The 20,563-nt window shown below is 37.8% G+C and overlaps 1 protein-coding gene across 3 annotated transcripts in view; it reads left to right on the top strand.

Annotated features, from left to right (window-relative positions):
* LOC133528213 (uncharacterized) overlaps positions 1-20,228 on the top strand; it is a 53,276-nt gene extending 33,048 nt beyond the window's left edge. For 2 of the 3 annotated variants that reach the window (XM_061865490.1, XM_061865487.1), the window contains exons 2-12: positions 10,661-10,843; positions 11,681-11,944; positions 12,112-12,189; positions 12,372-12,505; positions 12,681-12,777; positions 14,113-14,169; positions 14,598-14,627; positions 15,628-15,804; positions 17,547-17,570; positions 18,164-18,332; positions 18,875-20,228. In XM_061865490.1, coding sequence (XP_061721474.1) covers positions 10,661-10,843; positions 11,681-11,944; positions 12,112-12,189; positions 12,372-12,505; positions 12,681-12,777; positions 14,113-14,169; positions 14,598-14,627; positions 15,628-15,804; positions 17,547-17,570; positions 18,164-18,332; positions 18,875-19,056 — 1,395 coding nt within the window. In that variant the 3' untranslated portion in view covers positions 19,057-20,228. The remainder of the gene's footprint in view (positions 1-10,660; positions 10,844-11,680; positions 11,945-12,111; positions 12,190-12,371; positions 12,506-12,680; positions 12,778-14,112; positions 14,170-14,597; positions 14,628-15,627; positions 15,805-17,546; positions 17,571-18,163; positions 18,333-18,874) is intronic. The other variant, XM_061865488.1, reaches the window with a different exon arrangement.
* The last annotated feature ends 335 nt before the right edge of the window (positions 20,229-20,563 follow it).

The following is a 20,563-nucleotide window of genomic DNA, read 5'->3' as shown; positions in this document are numbered from 1 at the left end:
AGACCCTGCGGACATTAAGAACAAATGGTTGCTTCCGAAGATAAGGATAATTATCCCAGTATGATTCCTCGCAAAGTAAAAGACTCAAGCTTAAGTAGACTTTACTGTGAAATCAATCAGTTTGAAATTAAATATTTTAATTTGCAAGTGTAATAAAGAAGTTACATCAAAACTTTGTTTAGGAAGAATTTTTCATTTCACAGTCATCGATTACTCATCAAGGTCTCTCTCTAATGAGCCTTACCTCGTTGATTGTTCTATTTAAATTTAGCTTAGATTCTGACTGAGAAGAAAATCTTGATACTGCTTTTACCTGTGCTTACATATATTCACTTTTACCTTACTTAGAGTAAGTAATACCTTCAATAATATTTTGCATCGTTCGTATCAAATATGCAGCTTAATTATTTTGTATTCAAACATTCGATTTCCAGATGTCATTTAGCTTTTGAAGTTTTGCAGTTATTACTCGATTTGAATATACAAACGAAGTAATAGATTTAAAACACTAATGGTATTGTACAACTGAATATTTGGATTGAAAAACTCTTAGACAATGGGTATGGATGCACGTTTTAAATGTCTGGCTCAGGACTACTTCATCCACAATCCTATTTCGTCACTTTTTTAAATCGTCGTAAATAAGAAAGTCGACGTAATAGAACTTCGACTATATGATAATGAGGACAACTTTATAGAAATGGAACTGTGGACAAAGTCACCCTGAGTCAAATATCTTGCTTCATGTTGCACTGGGAAAAAAAGCCATTAAGTACATTGGTTATTGTAATCAATATTAAAACCATTTAAAACTATTGAAATTGCATTAACGTTTAATGCTTTAAACAGTTCCATAATTACGAGCCTTTGGAACAAAATAGTAAATATCACTGTTCCGAAAAGACAGTAAGCTTTACTGTTTTGTGTAGCTAAAATGTAGTGACTGTTAGTTTATTTTTATCGTTTTTTTCAATACTTAAAAATGTTGATAAAGTGAACGTTTTGTATTTTACTGTTTTTCAAAGATGTTGATATTGTGTAAAACGGTTACTTACAATGAAAATCACTTTGATGTGTGCTCGATAGATCATATTTTTTTCCAGTAATAAAGACAAGAAGGATATTAACTACGGAAATTAAAATGAGTCATAAGAAATGAGTAAGACCAAAAAAAATACACAGTTGTTCAAATGGATTCTCTGATTCATTATCGACCTTAACTTCTCTATTAGACAATCCCAACAAAAACCATAACATCATCATCAACAACAGAGAATATTAGGTAAATAATACCTTTCAAAGTAAGTATCATTTATAATCAATAAAAGAAACTACAAATAGGTAGAAAGAGCTTGAAACGAATAAATTGTATACCAATTCATCAACACTATGTTATCTTTGCTTACGTCAGAATTATTGATCAGGAAATTGAATACTTTTTAAGGTAATATAAATGTTTGTTTGTGCGACCTTGACTCGACCTGACTCCACAGGGTGGAACATCAAACGGTGGTGCGTCAATGAGGAGGCATATTCTGATTGTTATAACAGGTTCTGAATTTGATCTAGTTTTGTTATGGATATTATCTGTCAATATCAAAAGCGACGTTTCTGGCAAAAATTACACTTTTGACACTGACAGACCATAACAAATCCAGATCAAATTCATAACCTGTTATTTAAATCTGAATACGCTTCGAGGTTTCTTTAAATATTTAATGAAATAATGAAGCAGGCACGAAGTCGCTATACTCTTCACAAGTTTATTAGTTAAACTTAGTGATACGACCTCGACTTACAATGGCTGTGTGATCCAAGGAAGATCTTGGCTGAATAATAGCCATGTATTCCTTTATTTTGTGTGGAACACGTTTCACAAGTTTTGTAAAGTTCGCAAAATTTTACATATTAATTGGCTACATTATTTCATTTTCTATAGCGGTTGATCAGTAATCACGGGGTACCTTCCATAGAAAATGAAGCACTGGAAGCTCCGGCCCGGCCCCGGCCCGGTCTCGCGTGAGTCATCCTTTATTGCTAGGATTTATGTATTATTAGAAGGTAGCCACTATTGGAGCTGTGTCAGACACGACGTGTGTAAACATTATTTCTAAATAGGTACACATGTAGCATAGTATAACATCCACCATTTTGTTACGAAACATGTCATTTGACGTTAATCGTCAGTTTGGTTACGGTCAGATAGTCTGACTTGTAACCTGACCACATGTGACGAAAATGCCCATCTCGCTTACATACAGATACACAACAAGTAACAAATTTTGATCTGCCGAGTGATTGATTGGCATTGACACCTCAGTAAAATCTCTTTTTATAGCGTTTTCTGTAGGTACACGACACCTTATTTTTACATCTTGGTAAAAAAATCATTACAACAAATCAGTACAGGTTTTTTATTTATTTACAGATAAAAATAGTTTGTCAGCAGGTATGTCTTAACCAAGTCACATAGTGTCAGCATCACAGCTAAAAAGGCGGTTTTCACAAGTTATAACACTTATAACAGAAACAAAATTTCACAAAAATTCACATTATCTCTAAAACTAGATCGATTTCAGGAAACTTTGTTTAGCCTCTAAATGCGGCCAAGAATACACCTTTAGAATCTGTCGGGTTTATTTGTTGGTGTCCCATTAGAAAACTATATATTACTTACTTCTATATCTGAAAATGACGACCAAATTAGGATCCTACTTGTTTTACAACAAACTTTCCATAAGGCTCTAATTATGGGGTTTAAGAATTAATAAGTGCTACAAAAATACATTGTTTGAAGGACTTGGTGTCCTCTTAAATAATTAGTTGTGTAGTTGGCATTTATAGCGTTATTAAATACTTACTTTCCAATGTCAAGTGACCAATTATATCAAAAGGGATTATTATTATAATTCTATCACAATTCTGACTAATTCAACGACACCTCATATGTCGAAAACCGTCCAGCCGTTTGGGGGGCTGTAGGGCGTGCCAAAGATATAGACATACATACGCTCGAAAAACATTACCCTCCTTCTAACGCAGTCGGGTAAAAACCTACCAGCCATCAGCGGACTACTCACTTTTATATCCCCTGCCTCCTTTAGTTACCTACCTTTATTTGGGTTTTCACCTAACTCTAACTCTGTCATATAAAATGTTTCTATTATCAGACCAATACAAGTCTGCAACGGCTTTGATAGCGCACGCGGTGCACGTGTTATTTATAAGTCACATTTTCATAGAAGTTTGACGGTTAAAATAACACTGGCACTGTGTGTGCTGTCAAAATCGTTGCAGACTTGTCTTGGTCTAACTCTACGTACTCAAGGTACTTACTTCAATTCAAGGTAAGCTTTTCTTATCTTCTTTTATAGCGCGGTAATCGTACAATGATCAACAGTGTCAACACTTAGTTAGTACGAGTATCATTTCCATAAACCTCAAACATTTCAGAATATTTTCCTTAAACAAAAGTTTGCAGAATTTAATCAATTATCCACCTATATCAATATCAATTATCTACCTTCCTTGTTTTCCTTATTGTCTATAACTTATACAAGAAACCAAGGATTGACTTACATGTGGATACAAATACGGATTTAGGTACTCGGGTCGCGTAGGCCCAGAGGTTACTTGTTTTGACTTACATCACAACTTATTTTACATACTCGTAACTTGGGCGCGCGGTTAAATCTGACTCATGTATTGTATGATTTCATTTAAGGATAAACATGTTTAAATCCACATTATTTTGTCGTACTAATTTTAAGTAAACCATTTTTTTGCTGAGCAAAAACGACTGCTAGCGAAAATATAGGGTTTCTGCAGATAATCTAATAATCCGTTTGTATTAAATATATATGAATATTTATCTCAACGTCTATAATAGTTTGTGGCCATAGATATAAGAAGTAAGGAGATTCATAATGAAGCATAATTTCAACGAGTCTCGCTGTCTCCAACTGTCCCCCACCACATCATTAAAGGCGTGGCCAGACAACCAACTCACGCGCTGTGATTGGCCAAACCGCGCGGTGTAGGAGCCTAGAGCGGCGACACTAGAGTGAGGACAATTCGATAGAGCTATCGATATTTTACATGTTCTGAACATGACCTTAGAGTTTTGACATTTTTGTTTTATGTAATAATTGCCATAGACTTAATTTATATTCCTTTAAATTTTTGACCTTATTTACGAGCTAAGAATTTTAAAGTACGTGTAAGGTATATTAGTTGATCCATAAGTTCTCTCACAAAGGTTTTTAGTGATAAAATGTAATACAAAGCTTTTAATTTTAAAAAAAACATGTACCATGATGCGAAAGCTTGTTTATGCTTAACTAATCAAATTCGTTTAAATTTTAGTCATTATTTGATGTAATGTTTGTTTAAATTGTTTACTTTGGGATTGTCTGAACTGCGAAAGCAAGTTATAGTATATTATATTGTAAGTATAATGCACCATTAAATAAGCTTTTAAATCATGTGTACGGTACGAATAATAAGGAAAGAGTAATCATAATTATCAGTAAAAATCTTTCTGATAGAACTTTTGGATCGACTAAGTATACAATATAGTATTATTTTAATCATATTTATATTCTATCGTTATGTATAAATGAGGCGAAGTGTAACTGGAAACATTTTTCTTGAAAATGATACGAACAAATAACACTTTTCTCGCTCGTTAACCAGTTAAGGTCTCTACCTGTAGCATCTATCTATTTTTCTTTAATACTGGGATTTTACGGGAAACTGAAAAAAATTGCAATCATGAACATATTTGATTATACCTAGTGCAGTTATTCGAATCGTTGCTAAGAACCTGAATAGGTATAAAATATACTTATAGGTATAAACTATAATGTTATAAATAAATTGTACTTAATTAAATCAGTTTATTTTTTGGCTCACCTATTCGATTTTTAATCCAAATTAATAAGTATTAAATTAAACATTAGGTGCATATAAAATAATTGTAAAATTGTACTTGAAAAATAATTACTTTCATACACACTATACCCAAACATTTTTATCGATAACGCTCAAAGATCAATTATATGTACGAGCACCACTCTACTTCGCGGCGTCAATGAAGGGAGCGGTTGGCGGTCGTACCAAGAAACAATAATGCCCCTGTGAATATCGTTAGCGGTTTAATGCATTGCGCCGTTGCTAAGGACACTACAAATAGTTTTCCATGCCAAAGCGTCAATGTAGAATGCATTGACAAATTGCCACGCGTTTGTATGACAGCATGGTCTGACTCAGAAAAATCATATGTCACTGGATTTATTTGTTAAAATGTGTGGTTTTATAGACTAACACGTGAAATAAAATGGACTCGCATGTGGTATGTAACTCCATGATCCTTATAGTTTTTGGATGGACTCCTATTTCGACACAAAATAACGCTATAATTCGGCATTTCAATAAAATTGACGCGCACATTGTTCAATGACAGCTAATTTGCTACTGTCTTACGGCGGGCCGGTATGGCCACGATGTGGCCATGTCGCGGCGACACGCGCCACGCCTCCGTCAGCCATCTAGTACTTTCTATGATCTGAGTTTGTGGCCATCAATTCTTTGTTGATAAAATATAGTGCTCTAAATTTATTTTTAGAATGTCTGATATATTGCAGAATTTACATAATCTCCTCGGCAAGGTCCAAAGCCCAAATAAGGCACATCTGTAGGCCGAGCTGCTGACTCAGACTGTCATCGACCTTACGATGCAAATCGCAAAGCAACTAAAGGCAATACTCGATCAAAATAAAGGCTAGACTGAATGGAAACTTATCTGGCTGAGCAGCCCACATTCACCCACAAAACCTGTACCTACTGTGGTTTCGTAAACATTTTGATTCATTTTGCTTATTATCTATTTACTTAACGATATCAATAATAATATATTTAACGTCCAAAGTGATGCAGCAATTGATGCAATTTATAGAGATAAATACTTCTTCACGCATTTCTTTACATAGGTATAAAAACATTTTTTTTACTAGTTCACTGTAATGGTTGAATTAAGATTTCGTATTCCAAACTATAATTGCGTACTTTTCATGTACTTATGGGCTCCCAACTCAACTATAATACTACCTTACAAAGGCAACTCAGCAAACTTCGTTGCCTAAACACAATACTCGACTGAAAAGCTCTCTATTATATCACGATTGTATAAAATAATATCTTTATACCACGACGGTGGCAAACAGGCATATGGCCCGCCCGTTGGTAAGCACTTAAGCAGTCGCTAAGCCTAAATATTGTTATGTTAATAAAATCCTAAACATATGTTAACAGCACCAATTATGGGACATTTAAGAGAACATTTGGAGTATATTTTGATACATGTTCAATAACACCTGTAAAATGTATGTCGCTTAATGCGTCAAAAGTTGGATGGATGAGATGGGATGATGATCAGTTTTTTGCTCCAGTCATGGGATGTATGGCGCCATTAATTTTCAAACTAACAAATATAAATGAAAAATTTAACTTGAGCAGCTCTTTGGCTCTGGTTTATGGTAAAATGTTGCCCGCGTTTAAAACTGATGGTAAATATTTGTTTTACAGGATTTGTGTATACCATCCCATTACTGTTGCCAGTCCCATCATAGGGGCGTTTACTATATTATACTAATAAATCAAATTTAGCACCAACTTAGTAAAAAAAATATTTATTCTAATAATAATAATACACTTAGCACAGACAAAATCTTAACAGGTGACCCGAGTTAAAAGGGGCCAACTGATTAACCGTCCGCCGGACGGGATACCATCAACACCAACACCCCCCAACCTATACCCACCGATTATACTGGTAGGCCGATAGGCCTGCCAGTTGTTCGGAATTGTCAAATTTTTGTTCTAACTGCCAGGCCGATACCGTCCGGTGGAGTGTTAATCGGTGGACCCCTGAATACTCTCGATTGTAAATCTAACAAATTGGAAGCTATCAAATAAGTGATCGATTTATGCATATGTGTATTGACATGTCGGTAACAATTCGCAATCTTGCACCTTGCACAGCCTATACTAGGCGTCAACCTTGGACCATTAGCATATGACACTTCCGATCGATTCCCACCCACGCTGACGACGCTATTAAACAACTGTCATGTTTATGTTGTTGTTTTGTTGTCCTTTCACTTTGTTTCAACGTTACTTCGCTCGTAGTAGGGTTTATGTTGATCCGTTATTCAATTACCTATGTGAAAGAATTGGACGTAAGTTCAAACAGATCGATTTTCAGAATTGATAGTGTATCATATATTATGCATGCTTTAGTTCAGTGGCTGTAAATTTTAAAATAAAATGAGCGAATAACTATCAGTTTTAGGAACATCGACGAGAGACGCATTTGAGATGAAGTCAAGAGTAAGCCGCTCTATTATAATTAACGGTCGATACTCAATTAACATAAAGTATTTAACGACAAATACCTAATTATAAGTACATATTCTTGTAAGTAAACGTATATTAATCAATATACAATCACCTACCTATGTTGTTTATATTTGTTGACTTGTTTGTTTATATTTGATTTGAGAACGAGAAAATAATTGACACGTTGAATTCGTTCGTTATGTCAAGTTAGTTTCCACCTCAACTTACCACATAGATCTAGAATGACGCTTTTTAAGATGCCTAATTGAAGTGTCCAAAAGGGATGCCATGAGTGCGAAAGAGGCAGACTATAAATAAAAATCCGTGACCGCTTTTGAGCTTCACAGCTGCCACTAACAGCCGCTTGGATGAGCCAAAACGTAAGGTTGGCGGACTAGAGAATACAAAAAGCTATATTCAGGAGAAACGGTGAGCGATTATAGGTATATTGGAATATACTGCTACAAAAACAAATGATTGACGCGATCACATATTAACACTTGACATAATTCCGATTTTGGGCGCACTTCTGATATTTGATAGGCAAGCTTCGCAGCTTTACCCAGTGCATTAACTATGAAGGCACCTATGTACGTGAATTAGACTTTAGGCTGGAACGCACTGCGATTAATTTTCTTACGGTTTCAGAACGGTACGGCATGCTTCATAAGCGCACGCAATTAGATGACTGAATCCGCAAGAAACTAATCTCAGTGAGTTCTAAGCCTTATAATGTGTTCATTAAATCTACTCCTATAAATTTGGTATTATAGCCTACCTAATCTGGTTACCAAACGTTGCTATTCAGAGCGCGTCCTGTCGCATTAGCACACTTGATTATGAAACTTATACGATTGGCACAAGGCTGGTAATTAACTGACGACTCGGGCAACAATTAGCATGTCATGAGAACTGCGATCGTGCAGGCGAGAATTCGCGATTGAATAACTTTGTGATTACGAACAGCTTGTAATTAAACTTGAGTTCGACTATCGGATGTCTATATTGTCGTTTGATTGCGAAAGATGAACCTTTTTTTAACATAAATAGTTTAAGGAACACTGCAGTACACTGCCCCTAAAATTATCGTTGAATTTCCCGAGATACATCCCACCCACCCTGACGCCCATATTATGACGCCGTTACGACCTAAAGTAAGACATTCAAAACACAAGTCCAATTCAAAAACTATGCATCTTTTTTAATATACAATTAGGCACCAAAAACTAAACTCACCATGTGAAGGGTCACAGCCATCTAGAAAAAGTAGCCCAATTCAAATTCTCTCACGTTATTGACACAAAAACGATCCATTTATGCATATGAAACTTACTTTTTTCTACACTCATCTATATAAAATCTCTACCTATTTTTATTCACAAGCTTTGTATGTGTATGTACTCGTATGTATATGTTCGGGTCAAATTTAGCAAGCTAAATTAGATCTATTTCCCATTATTTGATATAGCTGTAACTTTGCATACATCTGTTGGGTGATAATACAATATAATGGTATCAAGCTGTGATGATGGACACAGGAGGTGGCCAGAACCCTGTGATAAAACAACGCAACCCAATTGTGTTTGGGTTTGTTAGAATTGTCTCCATGAGTATTAGTTGCCTATTGAAAGATTAGTACCGTTAGCGATAAAAGCTGGTTTCAGAAATGATTTTTTTTTTAAAAAAAACATAGTATTTACCTACCTACTTGCATAAAGCACCAACCAACATATGTAGCAATAAAAAAGGATTGTGGGCATCGTCACAGGTTTAAATATGGGTAGATAACGCCGGTCAGTAACCCGAAATCGATTATTTTATCAAACAAGCAACACATTTTGTCCATAAAGCCTTAATAGGAAACACTTATAGATAAACGTTTCCATTCTGAACAATGGACATCGATTCAGTTTATAGGTACTTCTTTTCGCCCACGTTTGATAATCTAAGCGTAGATATTTTGCTATTTTTTATTTATATTAATATATACTTACTACAAATCAATATTTTTAAATAAAATTCGTAAGATTCAATCTAGTTCATACACACTTGGAGAGATAAAAGGACTTCTGAATTCCGTATATTTTAAGGGGTTAATCAGTCGGTGATCGCCGCCGTACGGTATCGGCCTGTCCGTTAGAACAAAAAGTTGACAGTTCCGAACAACTGGCAGGCCGATGCCGTCCGGCGGACTGTTAATCAGTGGGCCCCTTTTAACACAAGGGATCACATAAATAAAATAAATGTTTCAGTAATATAAATACCTCCCGGACAGATAGGTAGGTATGTTTATTGTTTAACCATAGATAAAATAGTAACAAGTCGTCATATTAAAATATTTTCACGTAGCACATTAGACATTAACCTAGCATACGAAACAGTGCATTCTTATAAATAAAACAGACAAGTCTATTACCAGCGATTAGCCGTAGAAGGAGCCTTTCGTCGCCCACGCAGCTGCCGATCATTTACTTGTCCTGTCACTACCAATAGATAATAAGCATTGTTCTTGCTTCCGACCGACAAGGCCATAAATGCCGGGGGCGCGGGGCGTTTTGCAGACTATTCAGTTCAGGCACTTCCTGATTCGCTTGTGACAACAATTTCCACTTCAAAGATTAATCTCGAAGACTTATTTTGATGGGTTGTCACTAGGAAAGTAAGCTCACTATATAAATATTTGTAAACAGTCTAATGATGTGGACAAGGTGCCCGTGCGTGCGTAAATCCATTAGACTGCAATATTTCTTTCCTGTCTCTGATACGGATTTTAGGATGTACAGTCAAGTGTAAAAATATGGGTGTACACATCTTACTCAAAAATATGTCCCATAGCATCTTATTCCATTGTAATAAGAGCGTAGTACCATATTTATGAGGCGATTCTTTCGATACATATTTCTGCACTTGACTGTAAGTAATAAGAGCATTAAACATCAATTTTGATAAATGACTAAACTACATCGGTCGGATGTGCAGTTTAAGCTAAAAAATAGCTCATAACCTGTTAACAAGCATTTTTAGCTTGAGGATGTATATAATACTTCGAAAGTCCAAAAAAAACTTAGAAAGAAAGATCAGGATCACTCTAATGTCAAAGTACGACGTAAATGGCTATTGTCACATTAGATTTTTAAAAAGTCGACAACGCGCATGCGACAGTTTTGGAGTTGAACGGTACTTTTTACTGTCACGAGGCTACGTGCTTGTTTGCCACCGACGTGGTCTAAAAATATCTTAAACAAGAGTTTATTTGTTTCAGGCGCGGTTCCAACAGAAGCAGATGCAGGAGCGAGAGCTGAAGATAGCGTCGCTGTACGAGGCGCAGCAGGCGCGTGCACTTACTCGCGTGAGGCACTCGCCCAGCGAGAGTCTCGTGCGTCGATCACCGAGCGAGAGTCTGTCCAGCCCGCCACAGCCACCTGTAACACATCAGCCCGGCAAGGTAATTAATACACTCCAAATGATGCAGGAGCAAGAGCTGATAGCGTCACTATACAAGGCCCAGCAGACGCGAGCACTGACTTGCGTACCTACGGCACTCGCCCAGCGAGAGTCTCGTGCGTTGATCGCCGAGAAAGAGTCTGTCCAACCCGCCGCAGCCACCTGTAACTCATCAGCTCGGCAAGTTAACTAGTACACTCCAGCAGATACAGGAGCGAGAGCTGATACGGCGCTCGCCCAGGGAGTCTCGTGCGGCGATTGCCGAGCGAGAGTCTAGCCAGCCCCCTACAGCCCCGAAAGACAAGCCTCTCATACTCGTAAATATTCCATGATGTAATTAATTTGCAGACCTAAAAAATACAACATTTGTTCATTCACTTGCATCATTTTTCAATGTTTTCCAGTGGTCTTAACAGGGTTCCTTTTTTAAGACCCAAAGTTGCGTCCGTCAAATCATGGTTTCCATTTCCTTATCTAATGTTCATTCTATTGTCTATTGTCCTTTCAACTTGCATTCATGACGACCGGTCTGACCTAGTGACCCTGCCTACGAAGCCGATGGTCCCGGGTTCAAATCCTGGTAAGGGCATTTATTAGTGTGATGAGCATGGATATTTGTTCCTGAGTCATGGGTGTTTTCTATGTATTTAAGTATTTGTAAGTATTTATATATTATATATATCGTTGTCTAAGTAACCTCAACACAAGCCTTATTGAGCTTACTGTGGGACTTAGTCAATTTGTGTAGTAATGTCCTATAATATTTATTTATTTATTATTTATTTATTCCCTATCGTTTACCAAACATATGATCATCAAACAATAAAATTATTTACAGGTCCGTCAAATGTTCGAGGAGCGACGAACCAAAGGCATCGACAAGAGCTACCCCCTCCAACCAATTCAGAACACAGAACGCTCGCGCAAACCCCTGCCCAACGGGTTCGCCAAAGTGTCTAGTACCAGGATCCAGAACGTTCAAAACGGGACAGAGCGGACAGAGCACAGGCAGAATGGGACGAGGACGACCAGTCGGGTGACAGAGAAGAAGAGCATGACACATAAGAGCATCAGCTCGCAGAGTATAAAGAAACATCATGTCGTAAGTGTTCAGTTACCTTCCAGTAAACCGTTTGCCTAGAAGCTCATTTATATTTATCATATCGTTAATTTGTGATTCTTTATTTTAAATCTTGCATGAGTTGCATGCTCAAAATAGACGTCATCGCGTAGATCCGTTACAGGTAAATAATTTAATTTTAATTTCAGAAAACTGAAGAGGTCATAAATAGATCAGGGGACCTTAACCACAACCACCAGCCAGACCTTAACGCTGTGAAGGAGGCGGTAAGTTGCTATTATTGCGTATCAGTCATATTTTGATAGATATTCTTCATATTCCTCAACGTAGAATTATTTTCGATCCAGTACCGGAACGATATACTATTGAATCTTGCAAATAGGTAGTCATTGCAAATTCGCTAGCTCAGTCCGATTAGAGACTATGCTTTATTTAAGTATGTTTTCAGCTGATAAGCAATGGACTGGTACACGAAGTGGACGAACTAGACGGAGACGGCAACATGCTAGAGGACGAGACGTTCCCCGAGGCTCTAGCGCCGGTCACCCCGCGCGACGAGCCGCCCGCCCGGCCTCCTAGGAGGTGAGACAAGGCCGTATGCTCGTTTGCCACCAACGTAGTATAAAAAAAATGAGACAACTCCCTAGTGTGACGTGTGACATTAGATACTCAGATACCTACTAACATTTTTTTTACGTTTGGATTTAATTTCCACAGCTTATTTTTCAGTACTTAACCTACTGCATCACATTTACAGGAGTCCGATGACAAAAACAACCCCCTCCACCACCACCACCAAACCAAAACCGGCTGCCGCGCCCGCCGCTCCCCCCAGGAGGACCCCCAGTGGAAATGTAAGCTTTTACTATTATTACAGTACATATGGTGCTACTTTACAGCACTAGTGCGATAATTAGCACATTACATAACTAAGTTGAACATTTAAAGGGCCATAATTATGTACTGTAAAGCATGTATTGTTATAGTACATTACGATACATGTGCGAATAGGTAATTCGCAACTTGTGTCGATTTAAAACACTCCCTTCGGTCGTGTTTTAATTTATAGCCACTCGTTTCGAATTTCCTATTTTTCGCACTTGTATCGTAATGTACTATAACAATACATGCTTTTTAATACAATACAAAACACAATAGACTGCCCGTGCTAACTTTGCATCATCTTGGCAGTAAGAATGAATACTACAGTAATAAGCTCATATCCCTACCTATATAAGCTCCATAGTTGACGTAGCACTTGGCATGAAAACTTAGCGTGGTCCGACTCCATACGTTTTCATCTGCGGCAGTAGGCAGTCGGTGGACGAGCAAAACTAAAGTTCCAATAGTGACAATAAACCTTTGTATTAATTACAACGGTGACTTTGCTTTTGACAGGCCGAAGTTTATAAAAATATTACGAAATGTCAATGTCAAGTCAGTCAGTAACTCAAAAGTCTCAAAACATCACAAACATCTTTTAAAATGCACAAGTGAAATTTAAACATTAAAAACGGCAAATAATATTCAAAATATCAAGTCTGATGTAAGAGTGTTTATAACTTATATGAGTTAAATTCCACTTACTACTTTCTCTTCTTCGTCAGTCCCTCATTACAGAGGATCATAACCTCTAGGTCACAGCTCCTGTGATTTGTCTCCATCGAGAGACAGACGATAGACGCACTCAATACGTGGTGCTGGAGGCGAGCTTAGGATGGCGCACAAATGCGTCAATTTTCTCACAGCTTTGCCTCAAAACACTTCTGTCAACCATATGCGAAGATCGGTTACCTTCTAACGTAGGCCATGTTATGCGTAGTGGTGATGAAAATTTATAAAGTGATCGTGCTCGTAAAAGTGGATGGCGAAAGACCTTACGCCTCTCCTCCAACTAGATGGTCTGAGCAAGTTAAAAAGCCACCTCAGGCAAATTATCAAGCAGGGAGGGCTACGGGAGGTCGAGACCGATGGAGACAAATCACTCACTACTTTACACGACAGCTAATAAACTTCTTTGATAAAGTTTGTATGATATGGAAACATTAACTGCCCATTAGTTTTTTAGTTCTCACTTAAATACATACAATGAAAGCTTCAGTAATTCAAAACTTTTACAGGTCTATCACTGAATGCATTTATATATATTATCAAAAATATTGCATTGCTGTATTATTTATGTTGTCTAGGCATCAGAGAGCAAGACCCAGGGCTCCATGGCAAACAGAGGTCCAAAAGCAGCCACTGTGAGTAGCTACTAACTACTACTAACCTACTTAATCAAAATTACCCTCATTCGTTACTTTACGTTAAGTACACTAAATAAACAGAATACATATTTCAATAACCGCTCAATAAATTAAGTGACTGGTAGGGAGTTTATATATACATCGGAAAAGCATCGATAATTGAGTTTATCGATATAGGAACTCCCTTTTCAAGTTTACAGTACCCGATGTAGCTTTGTCTCTTTCACTCTCGTTGTCTCCCATATTCTCTTTCTAAAGAGCGATGTGCAATATTTATCGCCGCCGGGTACTGTAATTCTGAACCTGTTATTTAATTTTACCCCCTAGAATACTTCTATAAGTATCTATATGTCTGGTTATAATTTGAAACTGTACCTAAGATACCTACATTACACCTACCTACATTATTTTGTTTTCGTTTTCAGGGAAGTAGTCAAATAAGAAGTACGCCGGGGGTAAGTTCTAGTTCTGCCTTTCCGAATTAGCTTTCTAAAAATAAGTGATTACCTATCTACTACGTAGATATACTTAACTACTTAAGTATATCTACGTAGCTAACTAGCTATTCAATTTACAACATACTTACTGAAAGTTACAGTCCGTCATGTATTAATACTAAGGTACTGTGGTTTATTAATGGTACATTACGATAGAAGTGCGAAAAATAGGAAATTCGAAACGAGTGGCGATAAATTAAAACATGACCGAAGGGAGTGTTTTAAATCGACACGAGATGCGAATTATCTATTCGCACATGTATCGTACAACGTTTTACAGTACATATGGTCCTTTAAATGTTCAATACAGTAACGTAATATGCCAATATTCGCACTAGTGCGGTAAAGTAGCACCATTATGTACTGTAATAGTACATTACGATACAAGTGCGAAAAATAGGGAATTCGAAACGAGTGGCGATAAATTAAAACACGACCGAAGGAAGTGTTTTAAATCGACACGAGTCGCGAATTACCTATTCGCACATGTATCATACAATGTTTTACAGTACATATGACCCTTTAAATGTTCAACATAGTAACGTAATATGCTAATTTTCGCACTAGTGCGGTAAAGTAGCACCATATGTACTGTAAAACTTGTTTTTTTTACTAGTGTTCATTAAATTGTTTCTGCTACAATTGTGCTAAAAGGCATAAAATACAAATAATTTCTATACCTCAGATAGGTACTTACCTGCTTCACCCACTTTCGCATTTAACTTCATAATTGTTCTTATCTTATATCGAACGTCTTGTTATTTTGAGTGTGCTTAAGAAATTAAGTTAAAACTAACAGTGTATGGACCAAGGTCTGAAAGACATGTTTTTTTTAACAAAAAAAACTCAAGTTTTAACTCTGTCAATGTAGGTAAACACTAAACGTAGATAGATTGCTTAGTGTAAAAATAATAGACTTTAAATGTGTCTGACTTACTGAGTTCATATATGTTTACAGAGTTCATCGCAAGTGAAGCGCGTGCCAGCGGCGCCGTCGTCCACAGGCGCCGGCGTGCCGTGCAGCGTGTGCGGGCGGCGCTTTGCCGAGGATCGCCTCGCCAAACATGAGAGCATCTGCCGCAAGGCGCAAACCAAGAAGAGGAAACCCTTCGACGCACTTAAGCATAGACTTGCGGTAAGTAACCCTATGGGTTAGTACATTACAATACAATGGCTACGGCGTGTGCTGTGACGCTTCACCGAGGACCGCCTCGGTAAACATGAAGACATCCGCCGCAAGTCTCAATCTAAGAAGAGGAAACCGTTTGACACGCTCAAACATACACTCGCGATAAGTATTATACCTATGTTCGGTGACAGTGTGTGCGGCCGCTGCGCCGTAGACCGTCTCGTTAAGCACGAGGGCATCTGCCGCAAGTCGCAATCGAAGAAGAGGAAACCTTTCGAAGCACTTAAGCATAGACTCGCGGTAAATACCCCTATTGTGGATGTCGATAGGCCGAGGATCGTCTCGGCAAGTACGAGGACATCCGGCTACAACGAGATTCAAGAAGAGGAAACCGTTTGAGGCACTCAAACAGAGACTCGCGGCGGCTGCTTCGCCGAGGACGTCCAAGTCCCAATCCAAGAAGAGGAAACTCTTGGACGCTCTCACACATAGACTCCTGGTAAGTGACCGTTGTGTTTAAACGAGATTCGGTAATTCGCTTCGCTGTAGAAGTGTAAAGGGTTAGCGAAACGCTCTTGAGACCCGTAGATCTACGTTAACGCTTACCAATCAGGTGATCTCTATTGATTGTTTAACATCGACGAGGCATAAAAAATTTGACGGGATTTAGATTTCTCTGTTTAGGTTGGATTTTCACGACCTATATAAACTTTGTAGTATCATTAATCAAAATAGACAGCTGCCAAATACACCTTTCATTTTTGTATCGCTTTTAAGAACCAAAGAATATTAAAATATAAAAATAAATATACCTAAAAAATAAATAGACGCGATTCTCCAAAATATTCTAAAGACAGGAGAAAATATGGTAGGTACCTAATAATTAAAGTATTAAGTCACTTTGCTTTCACAAAGTATTAAGTACCTCTTAAGTTATTTCAAGTTATATTATATACCAACAATAGATTGGTAATTTGCCGTAAATCATTTTGTGAATGCGTATCAAGTTTTGGTAGCGTCAACTTAGATTATTTACTAATTTACTTTATATGCCATGTAAAATATAGCACCATAGATATATTTGATAAGGAAAACCTTAAAATGCTGGTAACTGTTATGGCTACTACAAATGTCACAGATAGCATGCAATTTGCAATACATTGCGGCATTTGATCGATCGTTTTAAGTTCGTTGCTCCTTCTTAGCCGGCAATTATCTAAAATCGAATGCCATTAAATTGGTTACAACTTACAACGTTTGTAGAAGCCTTTTAAGACAAAAGCACTACCAACTAGATCCACAAGTAGGTAGTTTTGTATTGGTATTTATATGATTTTATTTGTATTGTTACATAAAGTCTCCGTCCTCGTAAACTACCCTTACTTAACCTCCCGAACACCAGTACCAAGTCGAATTCCCACTTACCTCTCTACCGAGCTCTAAAGCTTATTAACGGCATATTGACCCAGGACGATTCATTAGACCTATTTTCGACTCCTGAACCGAGATTCTTAGCCACAGCCGGGCGCTACCTCGAGGCTATAGTCGCCCCGAGCACCATTAGCACTAATTAGATAATATGTAGGTACTTATATTTAAATTCTGACTAACTGTTTTTGGTAGTAATTTATTGTAATTTATTATAGCTATGTTATAATTCAATTCTTATATTCCTATGTGTCATGTCTGGTGTATACTGTAAGTGACATTATAAAAATAAATAAATAAATAAATAATAAATAATAAAGGGCACGGATGCAGAGGAGTTCAAGGCAAGCTATTTACGTAACTAAGCATGTCAATTATTTGTTTGCTTGCCAAAACTAGATACAGAATGGTAAACAAATTCAATGCACTTAGACTAAGGAGCTGACGCACTCAAATAGTCTTAAAAATTGGTTGAATTGTCCCCCTATAAAATGAAATGCATACCTACCTAAAATATTTCACGATAACATTTGCACTTTTCGTTTATACTTATTATTTACTCTGCACCCAAAACTCTTACATACCTATGCCTAGAGGTATATACGTTATTTACCTACCTTACCTACTAGGTATCATATGTGTTCTATTAACGTGTATTGGGGTAAGTCCGAAAGCGGAATAATTTTATTATAAAACCAGAAGCCCTTGCATCTTGCTTACTGATGCTATAGTTTAGTAGAAAGTTCTTATAATAGATAAAAAAAATTACTCCGGTTTTGAAGTTACTCCGATGCACCTTAAAATAAGTTTAAACTTGCATCACTTCTTTCAAATGTACCAAAACAACCTTTGAATATAGATCATAGGTGTAATGGACTCGTGTCCATCATGCGACCTTATTCTAACATATTCCCTCATATTCATAACATTCCCTCAGGGCACGGAAGCGGAGCCGTTTATAAGCAGACTGCGGAAGAGCAATGTTGCGAGCAACGCTGCGCCCGCCAAGCCAAAGCCGTTGAACAGCAGCTGGAGGCAGAAGCATGAGGAGTTCATCCAGGCCATCCGAGCTGCCAAGCAGGTGCAGCAACATCTAGCTGCTGGAGGTAAGGGTCGAGACATCGACTCAATACTTACATCTGCGTGTGCGTGTGCGGCGCGTCATCATGAACCTTCTCGGAATGCACAAAAGTTAATATTGGGCTGTAGGGACGCCCGTCTGTTGACATCTTTGGTGGCATGTGGTGGTGACATCAAAGGATAAAAAAAGTGTTTTTCATCACTCATCCAGCTCCAGCTCCGCCTAGCCGAGGCCAACTGATGCAGCCTCCTTTTCCACTGTGCGCCTCCAGGTGGTACGTGGGCGACCTTGTCCCTGATATAACAGGATACCATCATCATCAGCCATCAATTCTACGCGTAATGTACTCTGCCTTCAAGTGTTAACTACAGAGTCAAAGCTACAAGACCGCACTGAATTTGAAATGATGATCATGGTTTAACATGGATCCATGGGCCCTGTACTATGAAGCGTTTCGCAGTCACGAAGGTCAGTCACCACACTCGACCTTTTACTTGTAAGACACTCGGCGAGCAACGTTATTGATTTGATTAGATAATTTATAGCATGGCCTTTTCATTTTCCCAGGCAAACTAAGCGATCTCCCGCCACCGCCGCCTTCAGAGAACCCCGACTACGTGCAGTGCCCGCACTGCAGCCGCCGCTTCAACCAGGCGGCGGCCGAGCGCCACATCCCCAAGTGCGCCTCCTTCCAGTTCAACAAGCCCAAGCCCGGCCAGGGCAAGCCCAGCAACTCCAAACGCCGGTAACACAGCCGGGGACCTTACGATACTGCTGACTGTGGAACTTATAGGCGGTGATTTCATACCGCGTGTTTATAAACGCTAATAGACCTGACTTTGGATAACGGCCCTATTCGAAGAATGAGATACGATAACGATAAGTTCTGGTTTAGATAAGTTCTCATTTAGATATAGTTTGTATGTCGTATAATTGACAGAAGCAGCTCGATTCGGGCAACCGATGTCACTTACACGTTAGAAATATCGTAGATAGATCTTATTGGGATCACAGTGGAATCGAAATAAACGTCAATTTTGACATGTCGTTTAGCTAGATCGATCTTAAACGTGTCTTAATCATTCTTCGAATCGTGCCGTAAGTGAGCTTCAAAGGGTCCAAAACAGGACAGATCCTAACAAGTTTAAAAACGGGTCACATGCCTGGACAACTACTTGACTGCGAAAAAGGGCTAATTATGGTTAATGTAAGGAATCATAACGTTACTGACGGAGACTACTTCTTAGACGTTGTTTGTCGCAAAATCCTGTTTACTTTCTAACAAAGAATTAACAAGAAATAATTGATTTGTATTTTTAGCTTGCAAGTTCCTAAAGGACATTCGATCTCAAGCACAATGTAACGTATTCCAGAAAAATTACGATGAATTAACGTTGTATTTATACCTTCAAAATATTTTTGCGTATATGTACTCTAGGACGGGATTAAAACAACCAGTTTTCTTCACTTTTTATCATTAATTCAGGACAAATACGTGTTAAGATAACCTTACCTACTACACAAATATAATACAACTTATTATATATTTAAGGCGTGGTTTCAAAGGTCTAACACCTTTACAAAACCGGTCATAACTTTTAAAATATTAGAGACCACTTTATATATTTAAAATTGATAATTATTATTAAATTTTGCCATACAAATATTGGGACCTAATATTTAAGAGGAATTTTGGGAATCTCGACGATTATTTTTAGCTATTAATCTAATATTAGTTAACAGTGAGATTTTTTTAATGAATATTGGCGTTGATACAGTTAATGGTGTGAGTGATGGGGCAAAATGTAATTGTATGAAATGTGTTACATTATATACCATGTTGTGCAGACTGTACGTAAAATTATGCTTTTTTTGATGTTAACATTCTGTTATAGACCTATTAAAATATACTTTAATATTTTGATGTTTTTGTTCAAACCCTTTTTTAACACATTCAGTAACAGCGCGTGCTACGCGCTACGAGCGTAGCCGATAACATGGGAAAATGCGTATGTAGCGAAAAGCGACTACGGACCGAGCGCCCGCCTGGCGGGTTGCTGGCAGTGAATGCGTTAAAACAAAAATCTGCAGCATCTTAAAAGTGTTCCACGCAAAATAGGCACAATGGTTGTCGATTTGCGGAAAATGCCCAAAAGCACTAACAACGTCGGAGATAAAATATGGTTTTAACATTCTGTTACGTTGACATCGCATGCATAACCAGAACACGATTAACGAAAAATAGGTATAGGGCAT

The sequence above is a fragment of the Cydia pomonella genome, chromosome 19 (genome assembly GCF_033807575.1).
Source record: "Cydia pomonella isolate Wapato2018A chromosome 19, ilCydPomo1, whole genome shotgun sequence".
In the NCBI taxonomy this organism is placed as follows: Eukaryota; Metazoa; Arthropoda; class Insecta; order Lepidoptera; family Tortricidae; genus Cydia; species Cydia pomonella.
Note: the sequence above shows the minus strand (reverse complement) of the source record. Positions and strands in the feature narration are given on the sequence as shown.